At 42.7% G+C, this 18052-nt stretch overlaps 1 protein-coding gene across 2 annotated transcripts in view; it reads right to left on the bottom strand.

Annotated features, from left to right (window-relative positions):
• Positions 1-9888, bottom strand: part of plekhh1 (pleckstrin homology domain containing, family H (with MyTH4 domain) member 1) — a 30094-nt gene extending 20206 nt beyond the window's left edge. Inside the window, exons 1-2 of one of the 2 annotated variants that reach the window (XM_070841973.1) lie at positions 9686-9888; positions 5019-5201 (exon numbers count right to left, since the gene is read on the bottom strand). In XM_070841973.1, coding sequence (XP_070698074.1) covers positions 5019-5162 — 144 coding nt within the window. In that variant the 5' untranslated portion in view covers positions 5163-5201; positions 9686-9888. The remainder of the gene's footprint in view (positions 1-5018; positions 5202-9685) is intronic. The other variant, XM_070841974.1, reaches the window with a different exon arrangement.
• Between the last annotated feature and the right edge of the window lie 8164 nt (positions 9889-18052).

Genomic DNA, 18052 nt, shown 5'->3' with positions numbered 1-18052 from the left:
GACTGCATAAACTAGTGCTGTCAGTTTATCTCTCGGTCTGTCTCTGTCTGCTTAGTTTCTGCACAGTCCAACTGTTGAGTCGCTGAGCAGGCGTGAGACAACTATGTGTGCAATCCAGCATGTGTCAGGTCACAGTGCAACACACCAGCTTCTGCTGCTGAGAAGGCTGAAAATGGATGCAGTCGGAGTCATGTTTCCTAAAGCTTTGTATTAGCAGTTTGAGTTGCATCGGCAGACTTTAAGGATAAGCGTCACGATATTTTGTGTTTTTCTTACTGCCAAAAAAATCCCATGAAAAGACTAAAACCAACAACGAACTGATCTCACTATCATCTACTGCCGTGTAGCCAAAGCCTGATATGAATTATTGTTTGGTCTTTTCATAGGATTTATTGACAATTGACAATTACAGACTAGCATCCCTTACTCTATGCTATCTCAACTTAGAATATGACTGAAAACAGAGTCATGGTCAATCTTAATTTGTCTAATTTTGTTTCTTCATTAAGTCTTGCAGAGTATTGTTGTAGGCAAGCAGAGCGTCTGCCTCCTCTCCTTCAGCACGGATTCCACAGGGACTGATAATATCCAGGGAGGTGGAGATAAGATAAGAGCAGGCTACAGACACCAGATCATCTGTTTCCCAGACAGCTAACGGATCTGTCACAGCTAAATCACTGTTTACTGTTACTGCCAGAAACTAACTGACAGAGATCTGATCCTACTGATAGCATTATCCTCACTTTTCCTCTCTGTGTTTTTTTGTACCATTCATGTGACAAGGATCTGAAGGTCTTTCTCTAGTTCTGGTTGTACGGATTGGCAACACAGTAGAGAAGGTAGAAAAAGGAGTAATCCAATATTGGTTTCACTGTACAATATCAGTCCACTGAGCGCTTCACTTGCCTCTCAACTTTAATCATTAACCCTCATGCACAGCTGATGGTTAGCAATGACTCCAGCTCAATCATTGTTAAAACCCCTGTGCAAAAGTTGGGAGGGAGAGTGGACAGACAGCATAAGGAGAAATAAGGCTCAATTAAGTTCAATAACGGCATCAAACAGTGAGAATGCTGCTTTCTAAACAGCTAGAAAGCTGATAAAGCATTCATCCGATGATCAGTAAAATGCAAGACAAAAGCATAAAAGCTCACAGCTCTTAACTTACCCCTCCGAGGGCTAAACACAGGCTACACACAAAGCTAAACAACCTTAACATAAACCATATGAACTATCTAAAAGAAGATGATTCAAACTAATCCTCTCATGAAAATAAATATTTACACACACAAATGTGAACCTGGGGAACTCTGCAGTCGTCCTCACTGGCTGACACCACTGGTCCGAGTCAAATAACAGCGTTTTGTTCCTCGGGCCACGTGAGGCTTATGGAAGAGATTAATCTAATTTGGTCAGTATTAGATTATCCAAGTAATGAAAGGAAACCTTGAAGTGGGAATACCACCCAATTTAAAAATTCCTCTGAATAAAGTGTTTCTATATTCTGGGACAGCCTTGTAAATAAATGTGAAACTCTAAACCAAACTTTCTGGTAGATTTCCTCAGTGCTCCATTTCAAAACAGCCTCAGTGTGGACTTTGATATCCAGCTGTTACTTTGAAGGTCATTCCCTGTTCTGTTGTGTAGAAAAAATGTCCAGCATTGATCGTGCTGTTTTACTTTCTTTAGGCCAAATTATATATTGTTAGTTGTAAAGTTGTGAATCTTCGGCACCAGAAAATATCCCATTTTCTCTCCGAGTCACTTTCCAATCTCTTCCACCTCCTTTCTGTGTGGAGAAGTTTCTGTTTTTATGGGCCACCATGTGACAGCTGTCGATTGCACTTTCCTAATCCACAGTAAAAACTCTTAAATGGAGTACTCATCCTGTTACACTCCTCACAAGGCAAATGGGGCATCTCCTTCTCTTCTCTTCTCCCTCACTCACACTCAGCCTCTGGGGATAAATGCCATGTCACAGGCAACCACGTCAACTTTTTTTTTTTCATGTTTTTCCATACCAAAGTGGGTCAATGCGTAAAACACTCCTAACTTGGCAAGAGAGGAGATGAAGAGCGTGAAGCAGACTTTCCAAACAGCAATAACATGACGAAATGGTAGTCACTCAGCACCACCCCACCTCCATCCACCTCCATCCACCCCCCCCACAGAAAAAGTCAGGAAAACACACTCAGCAGCACGGGCCTCCACTTAAACCCCACTCAGTGCTGTGTGTGTGTGTGTGTGTGCATGCTTAAGAGAGAAGAGGTGAAAGAAAACCTGAGAGATTAATTAAATGGCCTTTGCAACATGGCCAAAAAGAACATTTAACAATAAATGCTAGAGAGAGAGAGAGAGAGAGAGAAAGCGAAGGACAGTAATTAGTCCATTTTCAGAAAGCTTAGACTCCACTCTGTTCTTGGCACCATGGATGAAGAGTCTGTGAGCAAATAGGTACAACTTTTTAATAAGGCAAGCTGCAAGTTGTCTGCTGTTGATGGTTTCTCCAAGTCATCAATGAGAGCAACGCCTGGCTGAATTGCTGAATGAATCGAAGATGTGGAGGATGATTTAGAGATATGAAACCAGGCTACATCTTCATAATGATGAAGGAACGTGTCACCAGGTGCAAGAGTGTGACCCGCTGACGTATTTCTAATACTGTTTGGACAGCAACGGAGGTCTAGAACACAAAGAAATAAGCTATATCAGCTGATCACAACACAACACTTGGATCAATTCAATTTTTTGTGGGATTGTTTGCAATAACAAAAATAGGCAATATCACCAGTTGTATCCTTAAATAAATCCTGAACTTTTCAGTTTGCTGACTTGTGAAATATCCCTTTGGCTGGTTTAGATCCTCCTGTTCGATTGTTTTAGTAGAAGAATCCTTTAATAATAACTTCACAGTTAGTAAGTGTGTGTGTGTGTGTGTGTGTGTGTGTGTGTGTGTGTGTGTGTGTGTGTGTGTGTGTGTGTGTGTGTGTGTGTGTGTGTGTGTTGCACAGGATCTCACAGATGAGCCGGAGGTCTGACAGAACCTGACAGAGGACACAGCAGGGAGTCGTCCTGTTCTTATCAGACACTGGGTCATGTTTGGACAGTAAACATCCTGCTGACTGACTGAATGAAGCACTCTGGTGCTCCAGAGTTAGAGATGATACAGAAAGCGTACCACTGTGACACTCCAAACAAAAGCAGCTCAGAGCTATTTCAGTCTTCAAAGAACGGCCACTTGTAAAGCTACGATCAGCCCCAATGGAAACTGAAGAAGAGTGGAGGCAGGAGAACAGTTTTTCTGCTACTACACTCCCTCCTCTTTCCTCTAATCCAAACACTTCCACTCTTTTACCAACAAATCTTCAGAGCCGAGCTCAATCTCCTGATGACAGTTGATTACTTTCCAAAGTGTCTGGTAGTCGGGCTTTACAACCACCACAACTTTACAGGCATTTGGCCGGAGGCTGGCGGTTATTTCCCCAACTTGTGGGGAAGCACCAGAAGTGATGAGTTGAATGTTAAATATTCATCTTGGCTGAAACTGTAGCCAACCTCTGATGACACAGAGTGAGTGGACCAAATGTTTACCAAATAAGCTGAGTAATCTCATCTGTCTTTACACACACACATAAACATACAGTCCTCTGCACGTGCATTTCTAACTGATTCACATGCTTTAATTGTCTCCGCATGTATCAAGCACATAAAAACACAGCCAGAAGACGAAGGAGAAGATGACGAGGCAGTGGGATCTGCGCAGCAAAATAGCTTGTGGCATATGTCTTATTTTGCAGATGAAAGTGGCATGACAGTTTAAACAGCCACAGATTCGGTTTATTTTACATGACTTCTGCCAAATCAGAGTCACTTCAAATCATCAGTTCAAGGATGTGACACATGCTGTAGTTTCTGCTGAACAAAGCAGGCAAAATCTGGCTAACGCTTACCTTTCTGTCCAGAACCTATTGATAAAGTGTTTTATGAGCACCCTGCTTTTTTGGCACTTTAGGTGTATTGGTTGTTTGTCACAATGGCAGCAAAGAGAAAGCTTTAATTTACTGGTCTGTCTTTGCTCTGACTCTCAGCTACAGTCTCAAGCTCTTGGCAGAGAGGCTAAGGATGAGATCGCAAGCACAATATACGGATCTCTGAATAGTGTCTGGCCTCTGGTTGTGAGAAGCTCAGCGCACTGGACTCCACGGACTAACTTCATTTCCCATCTGGCTTGGGAATGTTGTGTTCCCCCAGGGGGAGCTGGAGGTAACTTCTGAGGAAAATGACTTTTTGAGATAAGTATTAACTACTCTAGACAGGATTGGGTTGCTCCAGCTATTCATGAATCCACTGCTAAGTTTCAGACAACTCTAGGGTGTCCCTGTGGTTCTGGTGGTTAAGACACTGATTATGGCGGTCCAGCTGGGGGACCTTTGCTGCACCTCAATCCCTTGTTTCCTGTCATCTCTACTCTGTCACTTTCAAATAAAGTCTAGAAATGCCCCCACAAAAAAGAAATAAACTTTGTAAACAGGAAGTTAACAAGGCATCACAAGACACAACATAACTAATAGTTTTAGGTAAAAACAATATGTAAAAATTACCTGCAGAACACTTTATAAATGCTGGCATGACTGTTTGACAAGAAATAACAGATCATCTTTTGTAATTCCAGGTATGTGAAATATGATTTTTAACCTTTCCGCTTAACATTATAATTAAATGGTGTATTGATCAGGTCAGGTATGTCGTCCATAGTCTGCGTTACCTTTTTTCATGCCGTATATCAGCAAGCTGAAGCTAGTTTTGTCACAACCACTACGCCTGGCAGTTTCCAGATGTAAATCTTTGATAGCAACTAGTTACTCAAGAACTAGTTTGTCTGGTGCAACATGGTATTATTGTGTAAATCTCCACTTAGTCAACACTTCTATTATAATTAGGGAAAAGCTTGAACTTGTGATGAGTTGGTGCAGTTGGCTCCAGCAGGCTAAATTCCTTATGAGGATTTTCTGTCTTACCTTCTCTGCCAGCAGCTCTCGGATTTTCCCCGCCTGGAGCCGGAACCTCAGCAGCTGCATCTCCAGAGCGATGCAGCGTTTCTGCCAGTCCACGCTGGCCACTCTGACGGCTCCTGGGCCGCTGCTGTCCAGCACGTCAGCCATGGTGAGGATTCAGAGCTCTGCCTCTGGACTCAAACTGAACTGAAAGACAGAAAACACAAGTCTGCTCAGCACTTATTCTTACATATATGCTTTGCCTGGTCTGAGTTTGCTGTCAAGGGTGTATTATTTTCGCTATTGTGAAAATAATAACTTTGTCCTTAGTGATACTTCATACTTAACTTGAAGCAAATGTCACAAATGAGTTCAAGCAGGATACACAAATAGTCTGTTGATGGTATTTCCTCAAGCACTCCAGCTTCTGTTTTCATTTACAGTAGAAGAGGAGAAAAAAGTGACTTAACCTCATAAACGCACTTTGCTGACCGCACTTCCCATGATTCACTGAGGAAATGTGAGTAAAGCAAACACCGGTGATAACTCCACAATGACATGAGTTTTAATGAAAGTTTCCTCTCACTTTCTGTGTTGCTGTGTGACATGTAACAACAAAGAGACGGTCATACATACGCCGGAACCTTTCTTTCCTTTTCGTCCGCAGTCTCTCCACATGCCCACACACACTGAACAAAACCTCAGCAGGGAGGCTGTGTGTCAGTGGGGGAGTTGGGTTCATGCGTGCCGGCTCCCAGGCCTGCCAACTACAAAGCAGGTCAGTGCTCTGCTTTTTAGCCAAATTACCTACTAACCCAATCCCCTGGTTTCCCCCAACCCCCCTCAACTCCCCATCCGCAACTCCCTCGCCACGCAATCCCTTCTTAATTACAAGGCAAGACTGAAACGGGATCCTGCACAGCACAATAGTGTCTTTCTGCATGACAGTCCCATCACAGCTAGAGAGGGGGGCCGTCAGCTCTCCTCGGCAAAGAAAAGAGGAAAGAATGTGTGAGGATGAATGGGCCGATAGCTGAATGTGGGAAACTGGGACGCTGAGGTTATTTTTACCTGAGGAAGATTGACCGATGGCTATTTTTCTCGGGGAGGGTACTCATTCACAAAGGTTAAGGCCCTACTGTGTGAGCTTAATAAAAGTCTGATTACCTTGATATAAAAGTAGCCATAAGAATCAGCTTTGGGGTTATAACTTCCAGGAGTCCAGGGACAGTGTTGAGATGCAGGAGATTCTGAGTGAATGTTCACAAATCATTGAGTAAAAATGAACCCAAATTAAGTTAAAAAGTTAGGCAGTATTCAGACAGAAATACAGACAGACTCAAAGTGCAGCCAGACACTGTCAGCAGAACAGCAGACGTTCAAAGTCCGGCGACTATAACTGCACCATGGCACTCCCTACAATTAGCATGCTCATAAATACAGGCCTAGCAAACAAATTACAGAAGTCATGCATGTGGAGGTTTTCGACAGCCGACCGCTGTACCCAGGCTGGACAGTCAAGGTCCAGCAACCAGCGTCTCCGTCTCTCTCTGGGGCAGACTGGAGGGTATGAAGGTCAAGTGAAGCAGGACGCCGGCGTGGGGAAAAGGGGAAATCTGACTGCTTGAATAAAGCTCTGCTGGGCCACACTGGGGCAAGCAAGGACAGGCCAGGCCATGCCCTCCTCCAGGAGCTAACAGCTGGGTGCAAACAAGCCATTTGGTGGTTAAACACTCTCAGCGCTGTCATGCTAATTCTCGCTGACACAATTCCTTTAGCACTCCTTGCTTGTTGGACATAGGAGTATAGTTACAGTTCATGCCAACTGGTGCCAGGAACCCGACTTAATTATCAGCAAGTGTAAAGGTAAACCTTCTCATGAGCAGGATGAGGAGGGAAGGCAACCAGTGGTTACAAAAGGCCACATCTCCTCTATGCATCGGTGTGCAGAAGGATTAAATCAACCCCACATCACCAGCCTGTCAAGACTGAGGTCATTTGCACTGCATGTGTGGGAGTAATGTAGCTTTTGTTACCGCTAAGATTTAAATTGGAGCCATTTTGCAAGAGCGTAACCCTCCATTGTGGGATGGCTTATAGAAACACAGGAGACACGTTTCTACAGAGTCTACCGTTACAGACCATCTGATGAATAATAATCTCCTCAGAAGAATCTCCTCTGTCTGTATGACTGGCACATGACGCCAATAGTGGCAATAATGAGGTGGGAGGCAGGAAAAAAAACCAAGACAACAAAAACAAGCTTTCCAGGATCTGCATGGCAGAGCCATGTTTGGTAACACTTGGGCCACCCAGATCGAGCGTGTAGGGAGGTGTAGAGGGGAGCCGAAGCCCAGACTGTTGAGTCCTCTCCTGGCTGCAGAAAGATGCAAAGGCCCAGGGAGCTTCTCTACTTCCATCTAGCTGCGAGAACTTGTGCGCAGCCACAGCCAGAGCAAACACTGGGGAAGACGACTGAATGGAAACGCCACCGCAACGATCCCAGCAGGATCGTTTCTATGGCTGCCATTGCCGACAACTGCTTTCCATTGATTACACTGACAGTTAAACAGCGTTATTCCTCAGACTGAGTGAGATTTGATATCCAGCAAGGAGAGTTTTTATTCAAAATGTGGAAGCTATCAGAGATTGTTATAAAATTGTTTGGACGGGACAGTGCGTGGTGTTTCTGTCTGGCTGTTGCTGAACCTTTTCTCAGTCAAAGTGTGTGTGTGCTCCACTTTAGACGACACACTGACCACGAGTACGAGTCTCAAGTCAGTCCCCACGTTGACTAGAACTTCCTTAATCACCACATATTCAAGCACACACTCCCCGGCCAGTCGTAACTCTTCAGCGCTTGCTTACCAGAGCACAGACAGACACAGATGGGGATACACACAGAAAAAGATTGGAAACAGACACATGTGCACACACACACACGCACACGCTGACACACTGCTGAGCATGCAGCTGCGGTGATGTAAGTGATTAGGTGGTTCAGTGATATCATCCCCACCAGACATTTCAAATCCCCGATGTTGTTGTCTCTGCCGAGGTCCAACTTGGCTTCCCCACATTTTGCACCCCCCCTTCCATCAAATAAAAAGACATCCCATCAAACGGCACAGGAGCATGTGTGTAAATCTGGGTCAGTCGCTGCAGAATCGTGTCAGCGTGGCAGATCTCTGTGTGTACAAAAGGAGACAAAGATGAATTATCTGAGAGCACGAGGAGTCAAGTAAGGGTGTGTTAAATATTGCCTTATCTTCTCCTCAGCGGCCCCATGTGTTTAACAAAGGAGACCTCTGTCGACTCCCATCCGGTCAAGTAGGCCTCACACTGTTGTTTAAATTACTGCCTCACTATTTTGGTCCCATTTTACAACTACAGCTGGGATGTAGTCCTATAAATAAAGGGAGGAATCTCAAATGCAGCTACGCATTTCTTAACATTTGACCCTATTCTTGGAAAACAGAGAGTTTCATGTTCCTTGGTGCAAAATGAAACCTTAAAAAAAAACAAAAAAAACACATTTGCCCTAGTTTTTATTGTTATCTTCTAAGCATTCTGACCAAAAAGCCCGTTTTAACTCAGCAATTACTCAAATTAGACATTTAAAGCACCACAGAGGCCAATGCAAGTCTTCAGCCTACTTTTTAAATCATGAATATACCTCATGTTTATCCTCCTCCCATTTATCATCTTATCTATCTTGTCTTACTCCTCCTCCTCCTCCTCCTCCTCTCTCTATCTGCCTCACCCCTCCTCTTCCTACACCTCACCGTCCATCCTCTTATGCTGCTTCCCTCTCCTCCTGCAGCACCTTTCCCACCCTCCCTCCCTCCTTTCCTTCCTTCCTCTACATCTTCTTCTCCCCCTACCTTTTGCCAGCAAGCAAACTCTCTCCCAGCTCAGGTTAATGACAGGCCTCTGCAAACTGACCACACTCATTATCAGTCTCAGCCTTAACTACAGGCCCTGACATTCTTCTGTACTGAGGTGTAAACATCTACCTCTGCAGCTCTCCTGTCCCACTTAAAAGCTTTGACTCGCCTGCAGCAATGTGCATGGACAGAAGCCTTATTCCCAGAGTTATAGTAAAAAGTCACCTCTAACCATGCATTATATGTCACAATATTTATGTTTTCTTCATGTTTTAGCTTGGGAAGGTGCTCAGAAACAGATATGGCTGCTGCTGGAGGGGTCACATTGATGTATGGCCTCTCAGGGTCTCTCCAGATGCGCATAATGATGAGAGGAGCGAAAAGTGTGCGTGTGTGGCAGACATAAATACGCACAGTTTGCACTCAAGCAGATGTTTTCCTCCTCTGGATTCACATGCAGACTTTACATAGCTTAAATAAATGCTTTTAGAGCTACTCCAAGGGCGAGCAGTGGCCACACTTTTGTCCAAAAAAGGCCACAAGGAACAGGTGTGCCAGACGCGCACGGCTTGGTGGAATAGTAGCAACCATAAAACCGTCGGTCAGCGAAAAAAAAAAAGAAAAAGAGCTAAACCAGACTTTAGAGATCTCCCAAAATAACCAGATGCGGCTTCTCTCACCAACAACCCTCTTACGTTTTGGTTAAATGTATCATCTGGCATCTGCATTAACAACAGTGCGAGATGTGGTGGAAGGAAAGAGGTAAATCGGCTTCCATAGCGCAGCCCTTCACAGCTACTTTACCTTGTGACTTTGTTGTCTCTCCCCCCTCAGTCGGCTCTCCCCGCTCACGGACACCTTCCCCGGTAATTCGTCGCAGTTCGGCTCATAACTTCTTCCTCATTCCGTCTATTTTCTACTTTCCCTCACTGCTCATTCATTTGCTCTCCGTGTTTCTCGTGTCGACCCCGTCCCGCCGCTGTCCTCGGCTTTCTTTGGAGCGCAGACTTCAGTGGGACTCACTCTGAGCTCCATTCAACAGACTCATCCCATATTCCTTTAAAGGGCCCAATGCAGGATCAGATTTCTCCAGGAGTCAGCCCCCCCTCATGTGCAGGGAGCTGCTCAGGATATTGCATTAAGGCTGGCTTGGTTTTTTTCTTTTTAGGATGTAAACACAGTCTTGTGGATGATTCTGTGAGCTGAAGGAAAAAGGTTTCTGAACAGCCCATCATGATAACAGAGCCATGAGCTTATAGTTTACAATGAACATTAAAGATCCCCTTCAGATATGTTTTAATACATATAAAGATTAATAATAACTTGTTGGGATTAACACAAAGAAGCACAAACAAGCTGAATTAACTAGTTAACAAGTCTATTGGCTCTGTGAGGCTTTGAGCTAAATAGTAACATAGCAGTTATAGTGTTTACCATGTACACCATTTTAAATTTGAGGCATCAGCATGCTAACATATTTTAATTAGCAGCAAATATGAAGTACAGCTAAGGCTGATGGTATTGTCCTGTTATCAGTATTTGGTCATTAACCAAAGTATTGGACAACTTAAAAGTTTGGCCTGATGGTGGCGCTAGATAGAAAGTCAGAGGATCACCAAAGTTATTATAAGTAATCCTGCAGGGGAAATTAATGCTCCAATATTTCGCTTCTTTTCAAGTTCATACTTGTATTTGCAGGCCCTACTAGAGCAGGTTTACATGATTTAACGTCCAACGTTCCTCATACAAACTGCAGCTGTTGTCAGCCTCTGTCTGAACGATCCATTTGAGAAGAACGGGAACAATCTGCTGCTTCACCATCGCCTTTGACATCCTCGTTTCAACAGGAGCTGGCATTGGCGAGGAAAAAACAATAGGGGACAGCAAGGTGGATTTAGGAGGTTTTCAGTGGACGGGGACAGTCGGCCTGCTGAAGGGCTGAAGGAGGTCACATGATCAGCAGATCTCCTTATGACATCATAAGGGGGGCCAAATCTAAACGGAGCATTTTCACACACATTTAATGACAGATGGAGCGGGAGAAAATGAGAAAAAAGGTCTTTTGTCATAGTTTGGTGATCTGTAGCCATACAAGGGACACTGACATTGACAAGTCTTGAAAAGACATTAAAAGGTGCATTTTGCATAATATGGGCGTTTTAATGTCACTGGAGACATCTAATGTTTTGCTGAAAGTTTAAATGTTCTTAATAGCAGATGAATGTGAATCCTTCAAAGGTGCAACTCTGCACAAAGTGAAGTAACAATAACTAAAACACATTCTTGAGTGGAAGGGGTCTTTAAATAATTTGAAGCTGTCTGTATTTTACCTCTGATTAGAAATGAAAAAAAACTAAAGACCACCATGAGAGAACATTGAGAAGTCCAACTTGTAGATTTTAAGTAGCCTAATTACAGTATGTTTGTTTATTGGCAAGGCTTGCAGGCTGGGCTTTACTGGAATCAAAAGTTGTTAAAGCACTGCATGGAGCTTTGCAACTGTAATGAATCATTATCTGGGCAGTAAAAGAATTGCGAGAGGATAATTTGGGAAGGTTGGAGACCACACCAACAAAACGCAAGCGTGCTTAGGTCTGAGATCCCCCTCAGAGTCCAGACCTTCATTCTCTAAATCTCACAAGGATTCCCTCAAACGTCAGAAATAGTTCACCATCAAACTGCTTTAATCAGCAGTGTAGTTTAGAAATAAAAGGGGCCAAATCAAAAAGGCAGACTTGTGGCCCTACTGGAAAGATTGGTTTCCTTTCTTTAGTCTTTGCACATATCCATCTGGAACATTTCACAATGTCTGTCTGAGCATTCAAATTGTGCATGTTACACCCAAATACAAAAATTCACATTAGTCTCTAGCTTACATTTGCACTGATATGAGATACTTAGTCATACAGCTGAGTGTACAAGTCATACTATACTACATTCAAGTCATATTATACTGAGAATCTCAGTATAATAATGAGAAAAGAACATTTCAAATAAACTATAATATAGCCTGAAACAGAACCATGTCATGACCTTTTTTTAAGTTTGCATGTTAATGTAACAAGCATGCAGTGGTGTGACACACCCAGCTGTGTGCACTGACCGAAGCAGTACTTCACAAATACAGAGAGAGAGGATGCATGAAGACAGAATCTGACACAGACACAGACACAGAATGCACACAAATAACCACAAGTATCGCTCAGCAGCTGGCCTGTGCAGAAAGTGGATCAGGATGCTGTGCGACAAGATCACATGTTCACATGAAATCACTGCAGCAACACAAATACTGTGTGCAATCTGCTTCAAAGGGCATTTGTGTACTTCATTTCTATATTACACAGATGTTGACTAGTTTTTTTTATCACGTGTGGATGCTAACAAGAGTCTACAGCCTTGCTAGCGGTTCCGTGAGTAGTAGATGTAAGCTTCTGGGACTGATAGAAAAGCCAATGCAGAGATGCCTTAAACCTGAATTCTTTCTAAAGGCCAGCAGGGAGATTATATGGATTATGTGGTCTATGAGAAAATGACTCAGCTTCTCACATTTATTACCTCAGTAAACATTTTCCCAATAAGTTTATGGTCTCACATGTTAGTTTTATGTTTTTCACACAGCATCGTGTTCATTTTTTTAAATCATGGTCTCATTTAGAGGAAAATAGATGATAAAGCACTAATGGCTACAAAATACCAAGATGGCAGACTCAAGGCTTCAAAACAGCAGTCCAAAATAACCAATGGATGATGTCACATTGGTTACATCCACTTCTTATATAAAGTCTAATAGCACAAAGGTGCTTTGAGCTAAATGCTAACATCCACATGGCAACATGGTCCTAATGATATTGCTAACATGCTGATATTTAGCAGTTATAATGTGTACCATCTACACCATTGAAGTTAAGCGTGTCAGCATGCTAACATCATGCAGTTTTGTCCTAAAGACCACAAATGTCTGTACGAACTTTAAAGCCAAAGCATGTATTCGTTGAGATATTTTAGTCTACTTCAATCCAAGAGATGGAGACTTTTTTGACCCACGTGTGACCCAGAGTCAAACTATATTTGTGTATTATTCAAAGCTCTTATTAAAGACCGCTGGGACAATATTTAAAGTGCCACATAGTTTAGACATTTTTGATGTCAATGTAAAACTATTTACAGGCTTTATGCCACTGTTGACTTTCAGTGAAAGTTTAAGTGAGACTGGAGTGTTGTATGCTCATTCACAGGACTGATAAGGCTCTTGATGCCCGCTCCAAACTACAAGAAATACCAGATTGACTCTAATGGGTTTGGATTTCTCAGGAACAGTGTAACAATGTTGAGAAACGCTCTCCGCGGTGTGTATCACAGTTTTCTGATATGATTCACTGCGCCTTTCAAGGGAAAATGCTTCCAAATTCCATCCTGGAAAAGGTCAGTCCTGGAAGTGGGAGGGGTGAGTTTACAGCAGGGATTTTGGCGCTATAGCTTACCAGGCTAAAGGCTCTGCCTTGTGTTGCACAATAAGTCAGTGCCTCAGTGCTCTCAGTCAAAACAACTGGTGTCAGGCCTACATGGTTTACATGCCTATTCTCGGGCATGGCTGCCAGTGCAGCGAGGGGGAGGCAGGCCAGTAGAGAGGGAGCTTAAGGCCAGTTTCACCAAGTGTTTGCAGATTAATGTGTGTTCTTACAGCTATTTAACCTCCAGAGCTGTGTGATGACCCAGACTGTGACCGGGTCGCTGAGCAGAGATGGGAGACCGTATACCAAAGGCAGAGCTGAGATGAAGCACTGTATGATATTGAGATACATACAGATGACTAATTCAATGAAAAGAAAGAAAAGATAATGGTTTGATGACTGGTGATACTCTATACAAGAAATGTCCAAAACCAACAAGTTGAATAAGCATATTTGGTGTAGTTAAAGCTTGATAGAGCTCATTTCTCTCACCCATTATTGTCTAAAATGATTAAAACCCATCAATGAGTGACAGAGTTGCACTGGCTGACTTGAACCCTCTGCACGATGAAGCACTGTAGTTTTGAGTTCATCCCACGTTCACCATTCTGCTGTAAATACTCATTAGGACACCAAATCCATGGCTGACAAGAGCCCAAACAACAACATTTGCAAAAAACTCCAGTACCCAGCTGTTTTTACTTATAGTTTATCAAACATTAAAGTATATATTTGTGTTCATATGTCTTGTTTTTTCCACGAGATCAGACTCGCCAGCAGGTGATAGACGGAGCACACATACAGGCCATCAGTTTCAGAAAACAAGTCTCCTTCGTTGACAGGAGTGAGACAGAGAGACAGCGGGTACGCTGGCACACATGTGTCAGGACCGTTTAGTTTTCAAAGTTCCACAAACCACAATAAAACAAGGAAAAATCTGCTTTCATTTTTCATTCACTTCACATCCAAATGGAACAGACGGCAGGAAAATCTCAACGTAGGCTCAGTCATTCCACTCACATTTTAAGGCCATAATTTTAGCAAACACAGCAGTTCAAAGTACTTGTTTTTTTGATGACTTTGCATAAATTTCTTTATTTGACCAAAGCTGCTTTACTTTTACTAGTAATGTTCTTGTTTTTTAATGTGTTTATTTTATTTTCTTGTATCTTTACTGTACTTTGACCTTCCATCAATATAAATAAAGATGTCAAAGGTTGTTTGACAGACTATTGACCCATCTCCTACACAGACCCAGACATCTCTGAGGCTGTCGCTTGGCCACTTATCTTGACCCTCTCAACAGTACTGAGGCACTTTTTTCTCACATGTTGATTGCCTATTTAACTACTGGAGATTTTGTTAGGCTAACAAATAGGGCTCCTTTTCCTTCTCTGATGTCCTTTGAGAATTTTATTGCCATTTGGCCAGCCGCACTGGAACCACAGAGGGAGTGGAGCATGATGGAAACTCCATATAAAAAGAAAATAAACCAAACTCACTTTAACAGTGAGAGTGAGGACAACGCAGAGGATGAGAGATGCAAAGGATAACACGTTTGACACAGGGGGAAGGTGGTGAACATACATTATGAGTTTTTATGGCGGAAAAAACTACTCACCATTTCATTTTTCACCCTCTGTGATTACAAGACCGTTAACTCCTCTCCCCCTTGCCTCTTCATCCTCTCTATTTCTTTTTGAACGGCGTGCTTCCTCTCACTCTGTGTGTGGTCTGCTTGATGAGACGCTGTATGGCTTCAAGTTAAGAAAAAGCTAGAGTTGCAGGTAGGAGTCGTCTCTCTTTTGGCCACTTCTATGAAAGGAAATAGTAGAGAACTATTCCAGTTTTTGCACTCCAGAGCCACACTCTAAAAATCCCTGTATCAAAATTGACACAGTCTGAGTCAGTATAGCACGTAGCCCCAATGGGTGCTGGGTTACATTTACTCATTTCCCATTGAGAAGAAACCACCCAAGACAAGTAGTTGACCCACTTTAGGTGTTATTTTTTTATATATATATTACTGTTGGATTATTTACCCAAACTAAAATATGGTTTTGAACTGTTAAAATTTACTCTAGTTCCATATGTCCAAGTGTTCATCCAAATTCAATGGAAATTGAGTTTCCAGGAAATCTGCAAAAGAAAATAGTTCTAGTATAGTATTGAATAGTATTAGGAGCTGCGTGCATCTAGGTTAACAGCTGGTGAATGTTTGCTTTTGAATTCTTGATTTATTGGGTCTGTCTTAATTAAAGAGTTTGGTCTTGACCTGCTCCATGTGAAAAGTGTTTGTTATAAACTGAGATTATATAAATAAAAACAGATTGACTGATTAACAATAAACTTGTGACACTTCTAAACCTCTTAAGTAATGACATAGCAAGCAGTTCTCATTTACACACCCAACAGTTCCAGGGAGACATAATCATTAATTTTTTCGGCGTGTTTCTGGCCACCTGATGAATATAAATCCCATACTCAATTCAATAATCTCTCTCTTTTCTTTTTGCTTTGGGTCTCTACAGACTCCTGAGTGAAATATCAGGCTTTTTAGCTGCTAAACACTCCACTTTGTTCACCAGCTAGTTACTAGTTGTGTCTGACTGCTGATATTAATAGGTAAGGATAGTGTAAAGTCACTTTTTGGAGCTTTAGTTTTGCCGAAAACAGCTGCCTGCTGCAGGCTGAAAATGATGCTATAAGAGCATTGAGAGTGAACCAAAACAGTTAGTTGCAAGCTGGACGGCAACACACTGAGCTGAGCGAGCAACACATTGCCACATAGTTATTTGTTTTATTGTTATTACGATAATACTGTTAACACTGGGATAACACTGGGTTCAAATAACTATATTTTGGTTGTGTAAATAACCAAACACTTCCGAAAATAACACTAACACTGTCTGAAAACCCGGTGGTACTGGGCACCAGTGTCAAATGTAACTCAATGGTTTTTTAGTGTACACACTCTGTGACTTATTACTGGGCATATGTAATAAGCATTAAAGCAGGGCTTTGGGCTGGCATTGTGCTCACTGTCAACATCATCAGCACTTAGGAGCTACTGGAAAATACGTCTGGTGAGTGAGATGTAAAGCAGTGTGCCTAGTGACAGCGGGTACGGAGGCAGACAGTGTGAGTGTGGTCGGATCGTGATCCTTAAATCACAGGTCCAGGGAATGATGACTGTTTAGCCACTTCAAAATAACACTCATTTCATAAAGCTGCACATCGGACTGCACGTCTGTGTGTGATAGTGTGTGTAGCTCTAAAAGACATAAGTGGGTATGCGCTGTGTATACAATAAGCACGTGTGTTTGCACGTGAGTGTACGCTTTTCTGTGTGCAGGATGAAGCTCTGTTAAAATCCAAATTACAACTCAGAATCACGTGGTGATGCATTGCAGCGATAGGTGATCCAGCCAGTCCACAAACCACCAGACCACAATTGTTGAATATAGTTTTCCAACCGAACTAAAGTGTGAAACTAGCCACGTTCACGTCCTGCGGTTACAAATTCACAGCTATAGTCAAAAAAAATTTCACTCTGACAAGCCCTGGGTGTCACATCTGATATTTAAAAAGCTCTATCCTCTTACTGGATTAGGCTCTCGGGAGTTTGACTTCCCTTTAAGAAAACATACATGTGCACCAGAGGGAAGAGTTCAGTGTCTTGCTGAATAACGTTTAGATGAGGAAGGGAGTCAACTTTCTAACCTTGCAGCTATGGGGTGGTCTCATTTACCACCAGGCTATCCTAAAAGGATGTTATGCAGCTGTTACAGGGCAGAATGCTTAAAGGAACAGTTCAACATTTTGAGGAAATTCACTTATTTGCTTTCTCGCGGAGAATTACACGCGAGGATTGACACCACTCTCATGTCTGTGCACTAAATATGAAGCTACTGCCGACAGCCGATTAGTGTAGCTTGGCATGAATACTGAAAACATAGGGAAAGAGCTAGCGTGGCTCTGGCTTAAGGTGAGAAAATCTGCCTTTGCACCTCTCAGGAGGGTAGATGCTGTGTGTGCTGTGTGAAACTGGCATCGAACCTGACTTTCACCACCACAAAATCACACCAACACAAAAAATATCAACTGTTTTTTTAGAAAAGAAACATATTTCATGATAATTTGTCACTACATTTGTTGTCTTTCCTTAAAGGGGAAGAAGAGCAGGTATAGCACATCAAGCCAAACACTATTGTTGTTTGGAAACTGTCAAAGCAGAGTGGGAGAGTGAGACAAACGAGAGAAACGTCCACTTGCACACCTTGCAGGCATCGAGGGGATCTCAATCTATCATGGTGATTCACACAGACAAAACAGTCAACACCAAGGACAGACAAGATCTGACAGGGCACAATGCACTCACTGTTTACTCTGGGAAATAAGTGAGAAAGAGCATGAGGAGACGAATAATGATGGAGTAGGAGATAGAACAAGAGCGAAATGCCAGATAGCGTGCATAATATGTGCTTAGAAATTTGGAAAAAACACAGTAAAACAGGGTGGAGGTAGAAAAACAGGGCGTTTTGCAAACAGAGGATGAGGCAATGTCACATGATCTTTTGAAGCCATACGGATGGGGAGCTGTGAAAGCTCGGGGACAATGGAGAGTATGAGAGCATGAAATGGAGAAAACCCAGCATTGTAAACTGTGACTCTCCAGCCTGAAGGCTTTGCTCCTCTGGGGAAATTTTGGCTGCAGTCC

The sequence above is a fragment of the Pempheris klunzingeri genome, chromosome 13 (assembly GCF_042242105.1).
Source record: "Pempheris klunzingeri isolate RE-2024b chromosome 13, fPemKlu1.hap1, whole genome shotgun sequence".
NCBI lineage: Eukaryota > Metazoa > Chordata > Actinopteri > Acropomatiformes > Pempheridae > Pempheris > Pempheris klunzingeri.
The sequence above is the reverse complement of the archived record's forward strand: the minus strand, read 5'-3'. Positions and strand labels throughout refer to the sequence as shown.